A 23775-nucleotide genomic window follows, 5' to 3' on the forward strand; every position below is an offset into this window, starting at 1 on the left:
AGAGTGAGTTCCAGGATAGCCAGGGCTACACAGAGAAACCCTGTCTCGAAAAACCAAAAAAAAAAAAAAAAAAAAAAAAAAAAAAAAAAAAAAAAGAAAAGGGGAGCCCGTGGTGCTTCCTAAAACGAAGAAGCCTTATGTCTAGTTAATTCTTGATGTTTGCTCCCTCACAACATTCCATCTGACACAAAGGGTACACCTAGCCTAGATAAAAGTGTATTGTTGTTCAGTGTGTTTCATCGACTAAATGAATGGAAAAAGGGACAGGAAAGATCCTTGAGTTTATGTATCCAAGGTTTAATAATTTACTTTGTTTTTTTTTTTTTTTCCAAAATCAGAATTTGCACATCCAGTACAGTTTTCTCTACAAATGGAGTTGAGGCAGACAGAATCTGGGATGTAAAATAAATTAGGTCTCCAGAAAAACTTTTAGCGAGAGTATAAATTGTTTGGCTATCTTCAGGTGGATTGACACATCTTCTTGAACCTGCGTAGATTAAACAAAGAATTTACCATGACAAAAGGGTACGCCCAGCTTAGATAAAGAGTTCTAGTGGCTATTAATGGCAGTATTACAGAAGTCTACCCATCTTTGTTTTTCACATCACAAAAGTGTATTTGTCTTGAACATACACAATTTTACATCCTTGAATCTAAAACTTTCTGTCAATACTGAAGATAGCCTTAGGCTAGAGAAATATCCTTTTCTTAAAAGCAATACTTACTAGATTTTATATATTAAGAACAATAAGGATACAAGGTATAATGTGACCCTTTTTAAAGACGAATATATAGAGTTATACATTATGTGGCTTCCTCTTAATAAGTCTTACCTTGTAATTGCAGCAGGTGTGTAGGCAGTGGTAGAAATTTGGTATAGAGAGATAGTGAGGCACTTGTAAAAACCCCTATAACAGGGGCATTCTTTTACGTAGCAAGTATACATATCTGCTGTTTAATCTTTGTCCCTTGATTTCTATGTATGAAAATGATAGCGCTGGTACCTACCTATACCACTGTCAGAACGATTCAGTGAGGCTCAGAACAGAGTTCAGCACTTAGTTACTGCTCTGTAACTATGAATGATAATAACACTCAGCATCTACATTGCAGACCTACTGACACCTGATACCTAACCAGGACTTTATAGTTTAATAATGAGAAGCAGTTATAACAACACATAGGTACCTGGAGGTGCTGAAGCAAATGGTCAGTTCTTCCAAATGTAACAAAATAAGGAGAGGGGATGGCCTTTACGTGGTCCTTTTAAAAAGGTGAACAGAGTTTAGGCCACGTCAACAAAAAAGGTAAGGTGTCTCGTGGCCTAGAGATTAATTGGGAAAAGCCTGGTCTTATCAGAGATTTGGAGTCCAGTAGAGCAGCAAAACCCCTGCCGCTTGAGATAAAGGTAGGGTCCAGATCATCACAACAGGTTAAAGGACTTGAACATTTGCGTAGTTGGTGAACTACTAGTGGAGAACTGACTGGGGAGGGAAGGAAAAGGAGACATTTAAAACACATCTGAGCAGAAATAGCAATTAAGCAAATGGACAAACATGCTGGGCACATACTGAGCTGTGACCCTCAGGTTTGTTTGGTGTTTTTACTCTTTTTCTTTTGAAGCTGGGTGTGACATTGCATTCCTGTAAACTCAGAACCAAGGAGGCTGAGGCAGGTGAGTGGTGAGTTTGAGGACAGTCTAGGCTGCATTAGCCTGAGCTCTATCATAAGATTACCTCCTATTTCAAACAAACAAAAAAACAAGAAGAAAAATAAGCTGGGGATCCAACTGAGTGATAGAATGCTTGCTTAGAATATACTAGGCCCCGAATCCAATCTCCATTACTCCCTGATGGGACATAAAAATATAGTGCTACCTGCTGTCTAGGGTTGTTATGAGGAATAAAGGAAAATTGAGGACTGTAATGGTACCTGGCCTAGTGAACTGCCCATATGAGGTGCTGAAGACATGGAACCTATTATTATTTCTTTTGCTTGGCTGCTCCTTCTGTTCCTCCGCTTTGTTTCTCCTCTCTCTCTCTCTCTCTCTCTCTCTCTCTCTCTCTCTCTCTCTCAGAATTGTGGTAGGAAAAAGGCACTGGAAGGAGGCTGTGGTTATCTGTGACTTCCTGGGTTTCCATTAAAATGAACTAGAGACAGACTTTAAGGCAAGGACAAGGAAATGCTGGAAACATGGTGGCTTCTATTCTACGGATCCAGTTCTTCAGGGATATTAGCCAATGCTTAGCTGAGAGGCGGTCTCAGGGGGTTGAGAACTCTATTCTTGGAGAGCTGCTAGCTGGGAGACTCAGAAAGCCTTCTTGTTGGCAATCCGTGATCATTTCATCTTTACCTAGTTTCTCTCACCTCCTATTGCTAGAAAATTCACCCAGCTCTTCTTTCCTCTTAAGCTTCATCCCTAAAAAGACACTGTGACCCCTCTGTCTTTGCTAGTGTCACATGTTGCCATGGAGAACTGGGAAGGTTAAAAAAATCCATTTACTGTTACCATCTTACTGGCACTCCCCATTCTGCTTCCCTTTCTCCCTAGAAATCTCTTACTCCTAATCACCACACCCTTCCCAACCTCCCTTGGAGTGCTTAAATCTGGGTGGATAGTTGACCAAGTAGTGTGCCTGAAAACCCCTGCCGGGGACTAAGGATGCACCGAAAAGGCTTTCAGTCCTACCTGCAGCTGCAGGAGGCCAACTGAGACGGCCGCCAGGGGCGAGACTGGCTCCTGGCTCCTAGGGCCCGCCCCACCCCCTCCTCTGTCCCTCCGCCTCTTCTGCCCCACCCATCTCTACCCCCTCCTACTCCACTCCCCTCTAGCGGCCACTTGTCCCTTTTAAGGAACTCCACCCTAGGTGGAGTCCTCATAGTCGCACCTCTCTTCTGGGCCTAGTCTGACACAGAAAGAGCTATGTACTCCATCTGCTCAGATTGCCTGGGGAGAGCACCAGGCTTTGACCCGCGGGTGCGGTATACCAGTGGGGCGGCCAGGTACCACCGAGAAGTCTCTCAGGCGCGGTCCTGCGGGAGTGCCTCCCACTCGCGTTGGAGTCCCTGCCCTGGGCCGGTGTTTTCCTATATGTTTCGACCAATCGTTGGCGTCTTTTCCTCCTTTCTTTTTAGGAAGGCGCCGGGTGTGCAGCACTAACCGCTGCGAGGAGGGGATCCTCTGGCGCTGTCTCCTTGTGGGTCTTCACTGACTCCCCCTCTCTCTCTCTCAACTTTGCGTTCAAGTCGTGATCTAAGGTTTGGGTGCTTTGCTGGGACCCCGCCCGTGCTCTCTAGGCGAGGGTTTGAGGAGTTCTGAGGTGGGTGGAGAATGGGCTTGGCCGGAACTGAATCGGTTGAGGTAAAAGGGGAACGCAGGAGCTTCAGCGCTGGCCACTTCGCCCCGGAGAAGCCGCTGTATTTTTAGCACAGGGAAGGCTGCAGTGGGAGGATTCTTTTTAGGAAGTCGGCTCCACCGCCCCGATTCGGGGCTTGGATGCTTGAAAGCTTTGTTTCCCTTGTTCTGAGGGTGGCCCAGCTGGGTCTAAATCGACTCCCTCCCTTTTTCGTTTTCCCTATCCTTTTCCAGCCTGGAGAAAACAGGGAGGTGGGGGACCAAGGAAGAGAAGGCTAAAGCGTGTTACCAGGCGCGCTGTCAGACATGGGCGGGTGCAAGGGGAACAGCTGCCTTGAGATCAGCTCTGGAGTATGAGTCTCTGAGAGGACTGCGTGAGCTCCGGACACTTCAGGAGTCGGCGGCGGCTGGAGGCATAGGCGGTAAGTGACTCGGGAAAGGACCACTCTTTTCAGTCTTCAGTCAGGGTTCTAATCCCCGCACCCCGCGTGCCAACCGCACACACCCACTTGGCTTTGGGTTTTAGCAGTGAAGTCGGATGGGGGAGACGAGTAAGCGGAAGACAGTAAGAACATCATGTGGAATCAAATTCAACTCAATGGAAAAAGACTTCCCTTAAGGATCGCGGAGACTAAGAGGAAGGGTACTTCAGGGGGGCTTGTGGAAGAATTGAAAAGGGACACGAATGGATAGGTATGTCTAGTTCAGTCTGTCCTGTCTAGGTGCTCTCAACCCTCCTTAAGTGGTACGGTTTGTTTTAACCCTGTACATCCAAAGTCTCAGCGCGAGAGAAGAGGATTTGGAGGAGCACTGAACCCACTTACGTCACCCCCTCCCTTCCCCCAAGCAGTAGCAGGTACCTAGAGATGCTTCTAAAACGAGGGAGGAGGGGAAGGGAAGAGTTAAGTTGGGAGCCTGCCCTCTAGGTACTGATAGCAAGATCCCTTCTGTGGAGGAGCTGCTTAGGACAAGCCCCTCTGTAAGGGTGGCGGGGCGGGGGGGGGGGGGGGGTGCTCCCCTTGGTTGGGGGAGGAACCCAAAACATAGCCCTGTCTAGGCTCTTTAAGATGTGGCCAAGGGGTTAGTTCCTGTAGGTGGAAGATCAGCCAGAATTGCTGTGACTACTGGAGTGAAGGGACTTGCTTAGCCACAAAGTGAAGCTTTTTGTACTTTTTTTGACCCTAAGAATTTTGTAGAAACTAAACCATGTCGTAACAGGTGGCCAGGAGAACAGTACCTTATTTTCTCTAATACTGTAATTGCAGGAAAAATTTATAAAGTACTTGTATGTCATTTAGCATAATAGTGATGGAGAAAAGAGGAAAAGAGACTCATCGCTAGACTTGGATTTTAACCTGAAGATGGTTTGTGATAATAAAAAGATCTACTTTGAAACCCTTCTACCAGCATGAACTAGTTATATGACCATGCACCCTGCTTTTCTCCTCTGAGGGATGCATATTAAAAATTCTTATTCAGAAGGTATATATGATATAGGCTGTTCCAACTCCCTGTTCTTCACGTTTTCTTACTCTGGGGTTTTCTCTGGCTCACTGCTGATAGACTTTGTACTTCACTGTCCTTAAAGCACATTTCAGATGAAGGGGAAAGAAGGCCTGTGCAGTTTGAATAGCTTGCTCAAAGACAGGCTAGAATATATGCCTTATTTGCTTGCGATTTAACATTGTTCTCCCTGGCTGCAAGAGAAAAGGCCACTAATCTGTCTATCTTCTGATTCTTTGGTTGGTTTAACCACGATGAGGTAACCAGCAAGACCTTTGAACAGCAAACCAGTGGCTCACAAGTGACTTCGTCCTCTTCTTCAAAGTCTTGGGGGTAACCCTTATGAGAGAGACAATTAATCCTTGGAAACTGTTGGTGAGACAGGCTAGGCACAGTGCCTTTAGGTTAGCTTAGAGGACAGATAGGCAAAAGATGCAGGAAGGGTGGAAATACAACTTCAAATGTGTAAGTGATAAATATAACTACCCAGCCTGTCCTCAAGACCAAATTGCATAAAAGCTCTGTGTTCATAGAAAGAACCCTCTTGCTTTCAGAGCATACAGGATAAAAAAAAAATTGGTGGGGAAAAAGCAGCCACCCTCATTTTTGTAGTGTGTGTATTTCAGAGATGAGGCTCTTAGTGGTTCCTGCTGGTTGCTTTTTTGTTTTGTTTTGTTTTTGAAATTTCCAGGGTACGAAGCCCAGCTATTCTTAGTCTTTAGAGTGCCTGTTTCTCATGTGAGGAGGTGGGCCTTGACTACTCATCCGTTTCGACTCTGCCAGGGGCTTATTAATGCTTGATACATTTAGATGTTTTCTTTATTCTCGTATTTTATTATTATTTTTTTTACATGTTTTTTTTTTTTTTGTACGCGTATAAAGTAAATGCTGCATGTATGAAGAAGCTAGAATTATGGGTAATTGTGAGCTGCCCAACATGGATGCTGGGAACAGAACCTGGGTCCTCTGGAAGAGCAAAAAGTGCTCTTAACCTGTAGCTATCACTCCAGCCCTGTGCATTTATATGTTTGCCTTAGTTTGGAGTCAGTTGTACTTTATGGGCTCACTTAAATTGTTGAATGAAGGAAAAATGCCTTAATACAGAATTCATTTAGCAAAATGGCATACTGGATGTTAGGTACCGAGGGGAAAAGGTGCCCCCCCACCCACGCGCCACCTCCCCACCCTAGTAGACATTGAAACCAGGAGCTGGTGTATTATTGGAGTTTTTAAAAATGGCAACAGGGTGTAATAGAACTGGCCTTGAACTCTCTCAATTCTCCTCTCTCAACCTCCTGAGTGCTCCAGTTATCATCAGCATGAACTGTTATAACTACTGAGAAGTTTTAAAGCTTGCTTTCTGTATGAATTCTTTTCTTTATCCTCCAACCAGATTTGTATTCTTATTTAAGTCCTGCTGATGTCCCTGTCCTCCACAGATCTTCCTTATCTCCTCAGCTATTATCAGATTGTCTTCATATGTTCTTCTATAAGACAAATAAACTGTCTTATAATATGCTTGTTTTTATGTGTGTCCTGATAAGTATTTATAGCATTCCATCGATCTCTCATTCCTACCTAAAATGTGTTACTATGAAAACTTTATTTTCTTTTGCATCTGTAAATATTAGTTTGAAGAACTAAATGATTGTTCCTGAATTTTCTAGGACCTTGATCACTGCCTGCTGCATTTTGGCTTAGTTGTGTTTATAACTAAGCCCCCAGTCCCCTTTGAGACTCAGAGCTAGTTGATGACACTCCATACCATTGCAGCTTCATACCACTTACCTTTCCCTTACATCCTTTCCTTTGCAAGCACTTGGTACATATTTTGTGAGATGATGATCTAAGGTCTTACTCCTTGTTTAGTTTTTCAGTGCAGCCCTTGCTGTCCTGGAACTTGCTTTATAGATCCGGGCTGGTTTCAGAACTCACAGATTTGCCTGCTTCTGAGTCTGGAGTGCTGGGCTTAAAGGCATTCACCACCACAGGTCCTGTCTAAGTTCTTATTCTAACTAAACTGCTTTTTGGTAAGTGAAGAGAAACTGATCAGTTAACAGTGCTGACCTAATTGATCAGCTGTTCAGTTTTCTTTCTAGCTTACATATGGATATCATTTGTTTCAATTTTATAAGTAGAAGTTAGATTTCTGATCTGTTTATGAACCATAATTTAACTTTATCCCCTAGCCTCGTTCCTTATTTCAAAAATGATGTGGTACATTATAGTTATAAATAATATATTGAAATGAAGGATTTTAGCTGTTTTTCAATTTTGAGTGTGTTGTTTACTTTTTAACGTCATTGTGTATCTGAAGGGGACAAAATGTAAATGATTGGTCTGGAGTTAGTTATAAATCTCTAGAACGTGCTACGTGCTCTGTATCATATACTAAAAATGTTAACTGTGTATTTAGATTTTTTAAAGTACAATGTGGATTTTTTTTTGGCTGTGCTAGGAATGAAATTTAAGGGTCTTGTATATGCTACAAGAATTTTGCCGATGAACTACATCCCTAGCCTATGAGAGTTTGAAGGTACAATCATGTAACTCTAGTACTTGCTAAGATATTTCAAACATGCCTTCTGATAGTGGTAGCGGCATGCCATTAATCCCAAAACTCCACCAGAGGCACAGGCAGGCAAATCTTTGAGTTCTAGGATAATCAGTTCTACACAGAAAAACCCTGTTTCGAAAACAAACAACAAAAACCACTCACATTTTGACATTTTGTTTTAACCACCAGCTTACCATTTCTGAAATAGAACCTATTTTTTTTTTTTTTTACCACTAGACTTACCATGGCTCATTCAACACTTTTCCCCTTTTCATTTCCTTGTTTCTACAACTTGCCTTGACGAAGTTACTTAAACTATGCATGTGAGCGTTCTCTGTGGACTAGAGATGGTAGTACAAACTACTTGCGTGGCATTGAGGAACATAATTGCTTTAATCTTATGAAAACACTTTCAGAATTTATGAAAGTATAGTAAGCAGTGAAAAAACTGTAGTTTTAGTTGTGTTTCTCATATCTTATGAACAATATACAGCCTTATCTGTCTTTCATTATTCTCAAAATTGCTACAACCTTAATTTAGGCCAGAGGCTTAAATAATTACCTTATATACCAGTTACAGCTCACATAAATGTTTTATTTTTCCTAAAAATTTTAAATGCTCATTGAACAGATTATTTATTTTATTTTATTTTCTTAATGGACGTATTTTAAATTGGTAATGTTCCGTATGGCCCAAGACCTGATGTATAAACAAAAGGCTATACGGTGAAAATTCTTCCTCTTGTTCATGGCCATTTGTTACTTCTTCTTCCTCACCAGAGGCAACTAAAATTACTAGTTTTTATGACTCTTTGTGGAAATATTTGAGGTATAGCAAATAATTAATACACACATATATATTATTCAACATTTTTATTTTTTTAATTTTTTAATCTGGAGTCATTTTTAAATTTTCTGTTTTTATACATTTTAATTAAAGTGTAATTATATCAGCTTTTTTTTGCCTTTCTGTACATGCTTATTTGCCTTTTTAACTCATTAATTTTTTAAAATTTATTTTTGAGAGTGTAATTGAATTATATCTCTTCCTTTTTACACACAAATACTACCACATTCTGCAGTATTGTTCTACTGTTTGTTCTTCCTACTTAAAAATCTACTTTGGTGGTACCTCCCTATAGGTTCACAAAAATGCCTCATTGTTCTTTTTGACTGTATAGGTTGTAACTAGATCGCTAAGACTTTATTGAGCCAGTTTTCTATTGATCAACATTTAGGATATTTGAAATTTCTGTAGTGTGTCTAATAGGAATGAAAACTCTTATGTAGTATATATAAAGCTGTTATAATGAAATCTCACTAACTGGGTGCTTTAAACAACAGAAGTTCTGGTTTTTTAGTTGCAGGGGCTAGAATTTAGGGATCAGGGTCTCAGCATAGCATATATATGTACTGCGATGACTGCTTTCCTACCTCACATTGCTGCATTCTGGGCTGTCTACTTTGTGTAAGTGAAGAGATGGAGAAGCCTCCTGTGTTTCTTCTTAGGGGACTGCTCTTTTGTGATTAGCGTGCTACCTAGATGACCTCATTTACTTTGAATTATTTCCATAAAGGCCATATATCTATAAACAGTCACCTCAGGAGTGACAGCTTCCACATACAAATTGGGGGCAGGGGGGTATCAAGCCACTTTGTCTAATCTCATGCTCCTAAAAATCGGCCAGTTGCCAACATTTTAAAGTTGGATTTCATTTAAAGTCTAGATTCCATTTTCTCCAATAATTATTAGATGAAAGAATATGGTAAGGTTTTATACAATATTACAGATCGTGGCACACACCTTTAATCCCAGCATTCGGGAGGCAGAGGCAGGCAGATTTCTGAGTTTGAGGTCAGCCTGGTCTACAAAGTGAGTTCCAAGACAGCCAGGACTACACAGAGAAACCCTGTCTTGAAAAACCAACCCCCCCAAAAAACCCCCAAACCCCACAATATTACAGATCAATGAGTTTTTGCAGCTGTGGCGTTTCATTCTTTTTCTCAACTGGAACTTAACTGCTGTGTGCCAGTTGCATTCACTGCACATTTTGTCTTATGATTCATACCACAATTAAGTGGGCACCTTTACCCTCTTTATCAATAACCAAGCTTATTGTGAGGTATGAAAGTACCTCTGTTATCGTTTTCAACTTTACCAAACTATTCCAGAGTGCAGGGTTGTATTTCTTTTTTCATCTAAAAAATATTTTTGAGAATTTTATACAGGTATATAGTAGACTATGATCATATCCACCTCTCATTTTCCTACTTCCAATTTGCCTCCATCTGTTCCCCACTCAACTTCATTTTTTCCTTTCCTTTTTAAAAAAACCAACTCTCTAAGGTTAAGGAACGGCTACTACCTATTTGTGCATGCATGTGGAGCCATCTACTGGAGGGAGCATGTGCAACCCACTGATGGCCACACCCGCAAAGAATGCTCAGCCTCAGCAACTGTAGCTTCTGAGAGGCGGAGCCTTGTGGGCTTCTCCATTCACTCTGGACGTTCCAGCAGGTCTTGTGCAGGTAGCCACAGGTCATGAGTGGGATAACTAGATCATGTTTAGAAGAAAGTATTCAAATATGTTCAGGTGGAAAAAGAGCTTCTGTACATCAAACCTGGACTCAGATCCCAGCCCGACGACCATTTCTATCTGACATGGCTTTAGCATTCATTGCTTGATCTCTCTGACCCTGTACTCCTTTGTGTGTATACGGTATCAACAATAGTACGTGTTTTATTCTTGTATAAAAGAAAATGGGGCCTAGAGCCACCATGAGAGAGAGAGGAGAGAACAAAATGGATGAAACCCCTCGAGGCTATGCTACTGGCCACCTACATGACTGGGGCTTGTTGAAATGACACTGCAGAACTTCAACCTCTGGAATTGTTAAGATGAACTGATAAAATAATGATAGGTGTCGTGCTAGTAACTGGTTTGGATTTTTACAAGGCGACTAGACTATACTTTTGTACCTTTTGTGATTTTTATTTTCTTCTTCTGACCGAATTACACAGATTAAAGGAGTAATCCTTAAAACTTACCTGGAGATTTTTATAATTGCTTTGTGCAAATTCCACATGTCATTATGATATATCTTCTTGACAACCATATGTGGAGTAGGTTAAACTCACAGATCTGTATTTTGTACAGAAGAAAATCCAGGTGTACAGAAAGGGTCAACGAGTCTCCCAAAGTCACATTCATTGTCTCTTCATTTCTTTTCACAATGCTTCACTACTTGAAATGTAGGAAGCTACCATATGTTAGCAATCTCATTTTCCACACTAACATTCACCCATGATATATATCGTCAGCTTCACTATTTGTCAGAAGAGAGAACGGAATGATATCTACTCAAGATTCTCTTGAACAATTAGGCTGTTATCTTAAAAATTAATATCCTTTTATGAAACATTTTTCCTTTTTAAAAAGAAGGTATCATTAGATTTGGGGTATCATAAAGTAATAAAGTATATTGTAATTGGACTCAGAGGACAAAAGTTCTATTAATTCAGTCCTCCTAAACTCTGTGAGCTCAGGCCTCCAAGTTCATTATCTGTGCAATGTAACGGAAATTATATGAAATTGTTCCTTTACCTATTATAATGTGATATAGATGTATATGTGATTCTTTCCATTGTCCAAATGCTCTATCCTCCTAAGGAACTAGGTTCTTATTAAGCCTGCCTGTGTCAGTGCTCAGTGGTCACAGTGCACCTGGTCTCATTATGTTGCCCTGACTGACCCATACTTTTCTGTGTAGACCAGGCTAGCCTCAAACTCATAGGAAATCCAGTTCCCTCTTTCTCCTGAGTGCTGGGATTAAAAGCCTGCACCACCATGCCTGGCCCAGTTGAGGCATTCTCAAATGTCAGATAGCCTCTGTATGCCGTTCGACTAAAAAAATTGACAGGGCAAGTAAGACTTGACTGGCTTTTTTTTTTTGGTTTTTCGAGACAGGGTTTCTCTGTGTAGCCCTGGCTGTCCTGGAACTCACTTTGTAGACCAGGCTGGCCTCGAACTCTTGACTGGCTTTTTAAATTTACCATCGGAACTTTTAAAGGTGGGCATGGCCTTTAAATTTTGAAGATGAAGTTCTGTGTATGCCTCTACCTGCATTCCACTCTGCTAAATGGGTGGGGTACAGAGAGGAGCATGACTAGGGAATCGGAAAAATCTGTGCTAGGTGTTGGTAAACACTTGTATACTTATTTACTTAAGAAATCCTACAATAATCTATGTGCTGGTTATTGTTACAAGGAGTTCAGAAACCAGAAACTCTTGCCCCATTTTTTTATTTTTTACTATTACAGAATTTTGAGCTGGTAATGGTGGCACTTGTTAATAATCCGAACACTTCAGAAGCTAAGGCAGGGGGTGGTGTTATGAGTTCTGGGATAACCTGGGCTACAACACACTGAGAGCCTGTCCAAAACAAGATGCAGTATGAAGAGGGCGGTTTGAATATTTGCAGCCAAGATACAGCAACACAAAACAGAAAATAAAAAAGAATTTAAAATCAATTATTTTATCTATTGAAAGCCAAGAACTGAGGAAACCATTCCTAGTTGGAAAAGCTGTAATTCTCAAGGACACTTCTTTAAAAAATAAAAGGGAGAATTTAGAGAATTTTGACAGTTGAAACCAATTCTTTCCAGTTTCATTTGAAAATTCAGAGGCTATACTAGGCAAAATACTACCAGTTTAGACTCTGGTTGAGTCAAGCATATATATATATATATATATATGTATATATATATATATATATATATAGGCACAAAGAAAACGCAGTAGAGAGTATTGATCTTAGAGTTAGATGCTCATGAGTCACATTGTATATAACTGGAAAAAGTGTTTTTCTTTATCCAACTCAACTTGACCATCTAGAACTATAGGATTTTACATTATCATTTGCAAGGCCCTACTGCTTCTATCGAGCCTCCCAGGGATAGGGCCATGGAGGAAAACACATACTAAGGAATAAGTACAGTTAGGGCCAGGTGAAAGAGAACTTTGACATCTAACTGAATTTAAGCGCTTACCCCTGCATGTCTTCTAAGGCCCGAGAACATTGTCTGAAATTATAGTAGATATTCAACAAATTTTTGAATGTTTATCAGGGTAGTGACAAAAAACGGAGCAAGGAGTCGGGTGTGGTATTAACCTGCACTTGGGTGGGTAAGGCAGGAGGATTGCTTGTGTTTGAGACCAGGTTGTGGTACAGGTAAGTTCCAGGCAGTGTAAAACATCTGGATCTCACAGAAAGAAAGGGGGAGTAAAGAAGGGAGGGGGGGGCTTTTTCTTTTACATTAAGAACAAGAATTGGGAAAATGTACGGAACCATGAGAAAAAATTGAAGAGGTTATGTATGAAACATACAAGTGGCGTCGTTAACATGAAGTGAGACGTGCTATGAGGAATAGCTAAGAGTTTCCAATTCCTAAGTTGGGAAAGGAGGTGAGTTGGGAAAGGAGGTGAGATGGCAGGGGAAAAAAAATCCCTGTTCGGTCAGATAATTCTCTTATAATCCAGAGGGGGGCGCTCAATAGCTAGAAGAGCTTGATTGTTGCCAGGAAAACCTGTAGGAGTGTCACAAAGTTTATTTACTTTGCAGTCATACTGTCCTTGACAAATTGTTATTTCTAGTGAGGACAAATTACAAGTCATCTACTGTCTGGTCTTCAGTTCCTAAGGGTTAAAACCAGGCAGGGTAGAGGAAGCATAAATGTAATCTGAAGTCTGACTAGTTAGTTTGTAGGTAAACTGTAGATTTGGGTTTGTATCCTTAACCTCTTTTCGTCTCTACTGAAATTGAACTGTGAAAAACAAAACCTGTTGCAGAGGAAAACATAGGTACTTTTTATGAGATGATTCAAAATATTTGAATGAAGCTACTAGTGCCATCTCTTTGTAAGAGGGGCAGCTATTTATAGAGGAAGATGAAAACTGATTTTAACTATGCTTAGCTTATAGATTTAAGATGTATAGACAAAAGTGGTCTGTTGGTTGGCTTTGTACATATACTGCTCTGGTCGATATCCATACAGCACTTTAAAAGTCCTTAGCAAAAAAAAAAAAAAANAACTGGACCAGGAGTGGAAAGGTTTTAAAACCATAGAACTATTTTGATAATTACCATAATTGGATAGGTCAGAGCGGCTGGATTCACTTAGATGAAGGAAGGGAAGGACTTATATATAGGAAGTAGGCAACTAGAGTCAGAGACAAATGATGATCTTTTCTATGAGTAGATTAACTTAGAATGTTTCAATGACTTTCTAGTATAAAGTTTTTCTGAAAAGCTGTTCATAGAGGACATACAGGTAAAACCAAGTGTACATGTCATACTCTATGCCTATATTGGGTTCAATATTTTAAAAACTATTTTCCCCTTGTATCTTTTCTAGGTATGGATAAATTCATAGACAACATGGATGTCCGAATTAAATCAGAAAGTGGTTCGATGCAGGTATTCAAACAGGTGAGCTTTGTGTGTTGGATATCCATCTCTTAGACATTAGAGAACTGAAGCTCCATTTTCAAATGACATGGATGGGAATTGAGAAGGGATAAAGGAAGGTAGATTTTCCCAGAATGATTTGAATGTCTGGTTGTGAGTTCCAACTAAGGGGTCTGCCTAACCTTGAAGAAACAGCTTCATAATGTTCCTATAGTCGTTAGTGAAGAGCCATAACCATTTATTTAGCACTCTCCCATATTTTTGGTATGGTGAGAATTGTGTGCTTTGTTTTATTTAATGTTCTTGGTAGCCTTGCTGAACAGTGTATTAGGTTCTCTCTAAGGAAACATCCTCTTGACTCTATTTCCTTGTTAACTGTTTCCCTGGAGAACCCTGGCTAGTACACTACTTTTGGTGAGTGGTGAGTAGTGTGTGGTGTGGTGTGGTGTGTGTGTGTGTGTGTGTGTGTGTGTGTATGGGTTATAGACTTGTGCCACCACGTTTGTTTTTATATGTGGTGGCACAAGTCTATAATCCCTATAATAAGCAGATTGAGCCAGGAAAATGGGTATTTCTAGCCCATCCTGGGCTACTAAGGAGATCCTGTCCAAAACAAAATAGACAGACCGACAAAACAGAAGGAACAAAGCAATTCCGACTTTGAATGTGAAAACTGGTCTTGGTGTCCTAGTTTGCCTCTCCTGTGCTGTGATAAACAGCATGACCAAAAAAGCTACTTTCGGAGGAAAGGGTTTATTTGTTTATAGTTCACAATCAAAGAAGATCAAGGGAGGAATTTGAAGGCAGGAATCTGAAGCCACTGAGAAAATACTACTTGCTTCTTTTCCCTTGCTTTGCTTATAACCCAGGCCTCACCTGGCCCCTCCCAAATCAATCATTAAGAAATGCTCCCACTAACTGCTCACAGGGCAACCTGGTGGGGAGAGCTTCTCAGTTGGAATTTCATCTTCCCAGGTATGTCTGTGAGGCTTAGTCTTTGTTTTATGAAGGTCTTTAATTATTGATTGAAGCCTCTTCACTTTATGTGAGTGGCTTATTCCAACAGTGATGTAAAGTACTTGTTTTATTGAGGAGGTAGCAACAATTAGATCTCTATGAGTTCAAGGCCAGCCTAGTCTACACGTCGAGCACCATAGTGAGACCCTGTCTCAAAACAAACAAACGAAAACATCTAGAAAAACGTTTAACCAGCCACCTGACACTATAGCCCTGCTAAATTGTCACAGAACATCAACTTATCACTAGTCTCATTGTTCACATTTTACAGAAAAGAAAACTGGTTTTAAATGATGTGAACAAGTGTTTGTTTTTGAGATAGGCTCTTACTATTCCATAGACCAGGCTGAGCTGGAACTTGCTGTATAACTTTGGGCACCCTCAAACTCATAGCAAACCTCCTGCCGGACTCTTGAGTTCTGGGATTATAGGCATTGTATGATGCCTGTTTGTTGAGTTATAAGGCATCATATAAGTAAGCCCCAGATACTGTCAGAATTACCTTGAAAAATCTGTCAAAATTGCATGTATATTGAATATCCAAATTTTTTTATATAGTACTCATCTGATTTTTTTGGCCCTAGTAGCATGCCCATATTGACGGATTTTTGTTCCTTAATTTAGGAGTCATATATGCCGAATGTGTGTGTGTGTGTGTGTGTGTGTGTTATACGCATGTGCACATATGTACCTTTTTGTTTTCTTGAGATCAATCCTCAGTATATAACCCTTGTTGGCTTGGTACTCAGTATGTAGACCAGCCTGGCCTTGAATTTAGGGTAATCTTCCTGCTTCTTCCTATCAAGTTTTGGAATTACAGGTGCATATCATAATGCCCAGCTAATGACTCCTATTTTTAATCAGTGAATGATTGGTCTAGGGCATATAATTGGGTCTAAGTTACATATGCATTTGGATGAGACTCCTTGTAATGTTTTAATGATGTTAAACTGAATTTAATACCTTGTTTACCTTTGTATTTGCTGCCATTTAGAAGCTATTAGTACATCACAAACTTGCTAGTTGTTGCAAATTATCACTGGAGCTTGGTCATAGTAATACAGAATAATACTGAAAGAAAGCTTTCTAACTTAGGACATACATACTGCTGTCTGTTTTATTGATTTCTGTAGTCATACCTAATAAATGGAGCATTTGGCTGTCATATTCTTTTATTTCTCTCTCTCTCTCTCTCTCTCTCTCTCTCTCTCTCGCTCTCTCTCTCTCTCTCGCTCTCTCTCTCTCTCTCTCACACACACACATACCACATTTTACTTTGAAAGTAAGCTGCATCAAAAAACTTTGCTCCTTAATAGCTGGGTATCACCTGCAAAAATCGCACTATCCTCTAAAACTCTGTAAGAATTGCCACATCCCCAAATGAACAATATTTCCATAATGATATCTTGTATGTATACATACATACATGCGTACATACATACACACATACACACACAAACATTTCAGAGATACTTTCAATGGCATATTTCCTTTTCTTTCTTTCTTTCTTTTTTTTTTTTTTGTTTTTCCAGACAGGGTTTCTCTGTGTAGCCCTGGCTGTCCTGGAACTCACTTTGTAGACCAGCCTGGCCTCGAACTCAGAAATCCGCCTGCCTCTGCCTCCCAAGTGCTGGGATTAAAGGCGTGTGCCACCACGCCCAGCGGCACATTTTCTTAAACTTCTTTTTGTCTACCAGGACTGTAGCTAAGTAAGTCTGCTCAATCCTTACCACATTTGGGAGCCCAGATTCTATATCTTCTATAGAATTTTCCCTGACAGTCTAATGCCCATAAATGCCTAGTACACTCATACTCCTGGAATACTAATTTATTTCTATCAGTCATTCATGTAGTCTCACTCTTTTCCTGGTTCTGTATTGTCAGTGGCAGCACGGAAATATCTCATATCTTATTAACAATGATTTTCATCTCCTAAACTTCACATTTACTATCTTCAGTTGTTATTATGTCACATATAATTTACATTTCTCTTGCTTTTGTCCTTCTTTTTTAAGATTTACTTTTCTAATTGACTGTAAATGTATGTCTTTATGTGACTATGTGCAGGTGCCGTTGGAGGCCAGAAGCATTGTATCCCTTTGGAGCTGAAGTAGTTTCAGGTAGTTGTGAGCTGGCCAGTATGGCTAATAAGATAACAGAGATCTATTCTTGAAGAATCCTAGGAACAGACATCTCAAAGAATGTTGCTCCACTGTCCTGGACTATCAAAATGTACATGTTAGAGAAAAAGTTCCTTCTCTTTTCACACATCTGGTAGGTGTAGGCATTCCTTGGCATATGGCCCTATCACTCTGCTATCTGATTGTGTGTTCACATCATCTTATTTTGTAGTCCTTATAAAGATACTGACCACTAAATCCCACCATTTAGGTATTCCAGAATGGTTGCTTTAGGATCTATAATTCTGTCTAGTGGTGGCGCACGCCTTTAATAATCCCAGCACTCCAGAGTTAGAGGCAGGTGGATCTCTGTAACATCAAGGCCAGCCTGGTACACAGAGTGAGTTCCAGAATAGCCGGGGCTACAGAGAGACCCTGTCTTAAAAAAATCCATAATTCTATATGCAATGATCCTTTTCCCAAATTGGTGATATTCATTGATTCTGGGCACTAAGATGTGAGCAAATCATTTTTGGGTGACCGACCATTCTTCAGCTTGGTATAATGTTACTTTTCTAATATATATTACAAAAATGTAGTTGTTAAAATAATTTTGATCATGTCATTTAAAGCAATCATACACAAAAAGAAATTATTTGCTCCTTTTTTCTTTACTTTCAGTTTCAAGCTAGATACTAATATTTCCATGCTGCATACAAAGCAAATACCTAGACTTCATCTATGCATATATACATATGCATATTTTTATATTCTGTGGTTTTGTCTGTTTTTGTGTTCTGGGAAAGGCTCTTATAGGTCTAGGTTAGTCTGGAACTGAATATCTTCCAGCTTTAGCCCCTTGAATTCTGGGATTACAGGTGTATGCATTTCTGATCTTGTTTTTTTCCCCCTGTGTGCTTTTGTTAGTATTCTAGTCTCTTAAAATTGTCACATTCATTAGTGTGTGTAAAGAGGAATTGTCTAATAGCGCTTTATTTCCTAATACCATTGAGATGATGGGGATGTAAGATTCAAAATTCCTCTAGGTTTAGATTAAATTTAGCCTTTTAATAATATTCATCTCCATCCATTTTTCTCTTAATACTGAAACACATCATGGCATTATTGGAGAAGGATTGGAATTTCAGAGGGTAAAACTGGTTTTTCGACCAAAATAATTGAATGTGCATAATATATGTGTACGCACACACAAGTGCACCCAGGCATGAAAATGGTTAGTCTAAACCCAGAGCAAAGCTAGAAGGGACCTGTGGACAAAAACAGCTTTTATCTTTCTCTTGGGGAGGAGCCTGGGTTTTATCTTGTTACCATGACAACACTCCTTCCTCTCCTTTTTACTTACTGTGCTGCCTGCAGTATTTTGTTCTTTCATTTTCTTTCTTGTCTTGCCTTCCTGCTTTAAAGCCCACATCAGAGCTATTTCAACTAACAGTTGGTAACAGTTTGGTTCCCTCACTTGATTTCCCTTACTCTCCTGAAGCCAAGGCTGTCTTCATCAGATGTTCAAGAGCTAATATTTATGAAAGTGACCACTTTTTCTTTCTGGATTTCTTTGTAGAATTGCCTTTTTCCATGATCTCTGGTAATTTGTCAGTAACGAACTTAAGAAAAATGCAGACTCAAATACTGGTTTTTGTTTGTTTGTTTTTTTGTTTTTAAAAACGGATTAGAATCCTGGGCATTTAAGGAGGATGATAGGAAATAAAATATCTTTTACACCATTCCCAAGTTTCTGGACTGTCCACACATAGCCAGAAATACTGGCAAGCTGTAGCTTCAAGCGTTAATAAGACAATTGGGGAAAGGCAGCAGCCATTCTCTTTGGGGAGTGGTTAATTATTGACTAGACGACACTCAAAACCTGAAACTGGACCACAGAATTGAAGAAGGAAAAGCGTATGTTAACACAGAAAAATCTCATAGAGCTTTACATTAATTTTCCTGTGGGCTTTCAAATCTGTAGTCATTGTATTCAGTGAAGAATAGAATGTGGCGCCCATCCTTAGTCATCCTAGTGAGTCACCAAAATTCTAGGGCTGTAAACCCAACTAGGACATTCTATGTAGAACAAGAAAATAACTCAGGTAGTGCATGGGTTTTGTTTTTTGTTGTTGTTGTTGTTTTTTTTTTTAAACTATAGTGACTGTTTTATACAGAATATAGGATAAACAGTACTGCATATCAGGACTCTTAAATTATTTTGATCATATTTAAAAGATAATCATCAGTGCATGCAAACAAAAGCATTGCTTATACTAGTGAATAAATATGGGTTGATTATCTTTTTTTCTCATTTTTTTAAATGTACCTTACATCCCAATTGTATCTTCTTGCCCTCTGTCCTTTCCTCCCAGTCCCTCCCTTTCCCTTGCCCTTCTCCCTCACCTTTTCTCCTTAGAAAAGGGCAGGCCTCCCATGTACATCAACCAGCCTTGGCCTATCAAGTTGCAGTAAGATTAGGTGAATCTTCTCCTCTTGTGCATAGGCAAGGCAGCTCAGTTAAGGAAAGAGATCCAAAGGCAAGCGATGTAGTCAGAGACAGCTCCTACCCTCACTTTAGGAGTCCCACAGAAGTCCTAACTACACAACAGTTGGAATGAAAGTAAGAAGAACCCTGACAGCTACTCTCTAGTACATTCTCCTAAGAAGCTTGCTTGGAGAAGCATTAACACCCAGGAAATACTTGCTATAGGCTGGATTCATTTCCACATAACAAGCACACATGAAATCAATATGTCCAGAAGGAAAACGTGATGATATTCTTTGAGGAAGCTACTAAAACACTAAGGTCTAAATAACCACCTAACATTTCTTTCAAAGCCATGGAGCAAGAGAGAGCGGTGATTTAAGCACCATTGTGGACAATTTGGGTGGGATATTGACAAATCACAAAGCAGGCTTGGAATGTGGTGCCAATGTGGAATGTGGAATCCAAGATGGATTGTTTGAACAGGGCCTGTAACATTCTCTCTCATCAGAGCAATGAGTATGTATTTGTTTCTATTGCTTCTTTGTTCAGTTTCCATTATGGATATTCTTGAATAGTGTTTTCAGCAAAGAGAGTTACTGTAGATCAGCACAAGCTCTCCTGCTGATAGTGTTATCGTAGGTGACACTCTTTGTCCTAGCAATGGCCTTGGCGAAAGGGAATTTACAAATAGTCTCTGTTTTATATTTAAGACTCAGAATTCTAGGCCTAAAGCATAGGCTCTAGAAAACCCATTACAATTTTTAACTAGGTACTTCCTTGTTGTGTCTATTTATACATCAGTACCAATGATCTTATTAAAGAAACTATCATGTGTAGGGCTGAGGAGATGGCTCAATGGTTCATTGTATATACTGTTTTTGCAGAGGACGCTGAGTTCGGTTCCTCCTCTATCAAGCAGCTCGCAGCCATGTGCAACTCCAGGTCCAGGGAATTCAACCTCATTGTGCTTCTCCATATTCATTCTTTCATCCTTTCATAAGCATCTAATGTAATCCATAACTCATGTGTGTATTATTATGTGTGGATTAATGCCCTTTTGTGAAAGGGGGTCAGTAAAGTCCTGTTAGCAGGAGCAGGTGGAGTTGAAAATTCCAGTGATGAAGCCATCAGGAACTGCTTTACTAGGGCTAAGGAGATGGCTCTGTGGTTAAGAGCACTTGGTGCTCATACAAAGGACTTAGCTTCAGTTCCCAGCACCTGGCCTCCATTGACACCTAGAATTAAATGCACATACCTATAGATGTATACATAATTAAAGATGAAAGTAAATCATTTTAAAAAGAATAAAAGAGAGAAAATATTACATCTTACAACAACACATGCTTCTATTATGACTGCCGTATCATTGAAAGCCCTGGTAGGAAAAAAAAAATCAAACAAACAAACCAACAAACAAAAAAACACCCTATGGAAATGGATGACCTACTTGCTAACAGATTCTTTTGATTCTACTTCTTCTACCAGTAAATGAAGCTAGTCAGTCAGAGGCAAGTAGGAATATAGGAAAAATGGTAGCTTAAATTGATTAGGGAGGTCCAGAGGGCAGTAAAGCCATGTTTAGTAACACAGTTAATTTTTTAAAAATTGTGTGTGTGTGTGTGCTCACAGGGGCCAGAAGAGGACATTGGATCCCCTGAACTGGAGTTACAGGGAGTTGTGAGTCACCTGATGTGGGTGCTGGGAACTGAAGCTAAGTCCTCTGCATGAGCACCTCTGCTCTCAACCACAGAGCCATCTCCTTAGCCTCCCTGCCTCCTCCAGTCCCCCCCCCCCGCCCCGTACACCCCCACTCTGCTTCCTGTAAAGCAGTTCTTGATGGCTTCATTGCTTTCATCTTCAGCTGACTGCATACCTGCTCCTGCTAAGGATTTTGCTGATCCCCCTTTCACAAGAGGGCGTTAATCCACACAGGTTATCCATGGCATTAGATAGTTGTAAAATGGTGGAAGAAAGCATCTGGAGGAGCACAATGGAAAAAAAAAATGAACACAAGGCCCTAGTTGACACAGGGGCTTGCAAGTCAGGAAAACATTGTCTCAGCAAGCAAGAGAGAAAAGCAGATGGTCGTCTGGTTAAGTTTGGAGGTTGAGTATAAATTCATTTTCTGTCCTCAGAATGCTCTTGCCTGGGGTGGTCTGTAAATGAAGTCACAGCAAGAGGTCACTATCTCTCCATATTCCTGATATTTTGCAGAATTCAGGCCTTTATTTTTTATTAATTAAACATAATAGTTACTGCTATAGTAGTTTCATCATACCTCATGTTTAGCAAAAACTCTTTAATACCACCATACAGTAGTGACACTTCTCCAAATGTCTTACCAACACGGTTCTGTTTGTCTTTTTGTAGTGTCCTTACTCCTCATTCACTGCTGTCTTGTCACTCATCTCTGTCCATGTCCCTCTACTCTTCCATAACCCAGACTTTTTTTGAACCCTTTTTTGCTTTCTTTACAAATATATAACTGAAGACTAGCTCAGTTTTATGTAAAGTAGGCATTTTGAACATCTCTTGCTCTTTAAAATTTCCATAACTCAAATATCGTGTTGTCAGAGACTGAAGGCTTGCTCTGTTATCAGCTGAAGTGGCACAACAATCTCAAGGGCCATTTTCATGATTTATGTTTCTTGGCTATTGTATACACAGTACACAGCATCCTTGACATCTGATTGGATACAATTTTTACAAATATTTTAATTAGGTTGGGACTTTATATGTTGATATTATATATTCAATAACCATTGATTAGTATTTTTAAATGTCTTTTAACTGGTGAATTTAAAACAAAGTTCATACATATTAATATGGTGCCATGTAATATTTGGATATCTGTATACATTGACTAATGTGCTTAAATTCCTTAAACATCATTTTATCATGACATTTTCCAAAATTTTTCCTTTGTTTTTAAATTTATATTTATTTATATGTATGTATGTATGTATGTATATGAATACATGTGCATGCAGTGTGCTGGAGGCATAAAACAATGTTGAGTGTCCCTTAAATTGAAATCATAGGTGCCTGTGAGCTGCCATGTAGGTGCTGAGAACTGAAAGCAAGTCTTCTGTAAGAGCAGTACGCATTCTTAATGGCTGAACTGTCTCTCTAGCCCAGTGTTGTATGTAGCCACACAGTAGCTATGAGATAGCATTCTAGGGTTCTGTGCTTTATCAAACAAGATTGGTTCCTTTTGGACATTCTTTGCCCTTCCTTCTTCCTTCCATTGTCCCCAAGCTCAGGTAGTCTTTCTGCTCCCGATATGTACGGATTGAGCTTTTATAAGATTCCACACATGAGTCTGATCATGGTATGCTTATCTTTCTGTGCCTCCATTATTTTATTTAAAATAAAGATCTCCAATTTCATCTATGTTGAAGTAATGACAAGATTGTATTCCTTTTGGGAATGAATACTATCCATCATTTTATCAATTGCTAGAGAGATTTCATCCATATCTTGGCTATTATGAATAGAACTGCACTGAATATGGGGATGCAAATCTCTGCCTCTTTCTCTGTGCCTCTCTCTCTATCTTTGTGCATGTGTGGGGGAGTGTGTGTGTGTGTGTGTGTGTGTGTGTGTGTTGAGACCAAGTCTTACTGTATATCCCAGGCTGGCTCAAACTCAGGATCTTTGATCTCTCTTTAGCCTTTCCCTCCTCAGCCTTCCAATTGATGGAATTACAGCCATGCATGTATTTTTAAAAAAATATTCCATAATTTAGAATTTTGCATGTAAAGTCAACCATTCCCCTGTATCACATTCCCTGTGCATCATACCCACTACTATACCATTGCAAGTAGAAGTGTTACTCTTACCTCTTTTCTCTCCTTGAGAAAGCCTATTAACTCTGACTCATCTAAAATGTCACCTTCTCCTTAAAGCCTTCCTCTAGATAGAACACAGTACCTACCCCCTCCCCCGCCCCAGCAAACCCTTCTCCTGTTGGAAATGGAACCTGTGACTGATTTGGCTAGGCAAGTGATGTACCACTGTGCCACATCCACTTCCTCTTTTGTTTCTCTGAAGCTTCTTGTTCGTATGTCAAATCACTTATTTTGGCATGATTTATAAGCTACTCATACTATCTCAGCATTACAGTTCGTATGTACTTCTTAGCTGTGTCTTATTCATAAATGCTGTCAGTGGACTTAGCACAATGCAATTGCAGAAAGATTGTGTAAAATGTTCCTTCCTTCCTTCCTTCCTTCCCTCCCTCCCTCCCTCCCTCCCTCCCTCC

At 39.9% G+C, this 23775-nt stretch overlaps 1 protein-coding gene across 1 annotated transcript in view; it reads left to right on the forward strand.

The window, feature by feature from the left end:
- The first annotated feature begins 3595 nt into the window (after window positions 1-3595).
- Window positions 3596-23775, forward strand: part of Klf8 (Kruppel like factor 8) — a 31174-nt gene continuing 10994 nt past the window's right edge. Inside the window, exons 1-2 of the mRNA XM_021154097.2 lie at window positions 3596-3777; window positions 13831-13904. Of these exons, the coding sequence (XP_021009756.1) occupies window positions 13833-13904 (72 nt within the window). The 5' untranslated portion in view covers window positions 3596-3777; window positions 13831-13832. The remainder of the gene's footprint in view (window positions 3778-13830; window positions 13905-23775) is intronic.

This window comes from Mus caroli, chromosome X, assembly GCF_900094665.2.
Source record: "Mus caroli chromosome X, CAROLI_EIJ_v1.1, whole genome shotgun sequence".
Lineage (NCBI taxonomy): Eukaryota > Metazoa > Chordata > Mammalia > Rodentia > Muridae > Mus > Mus caroli.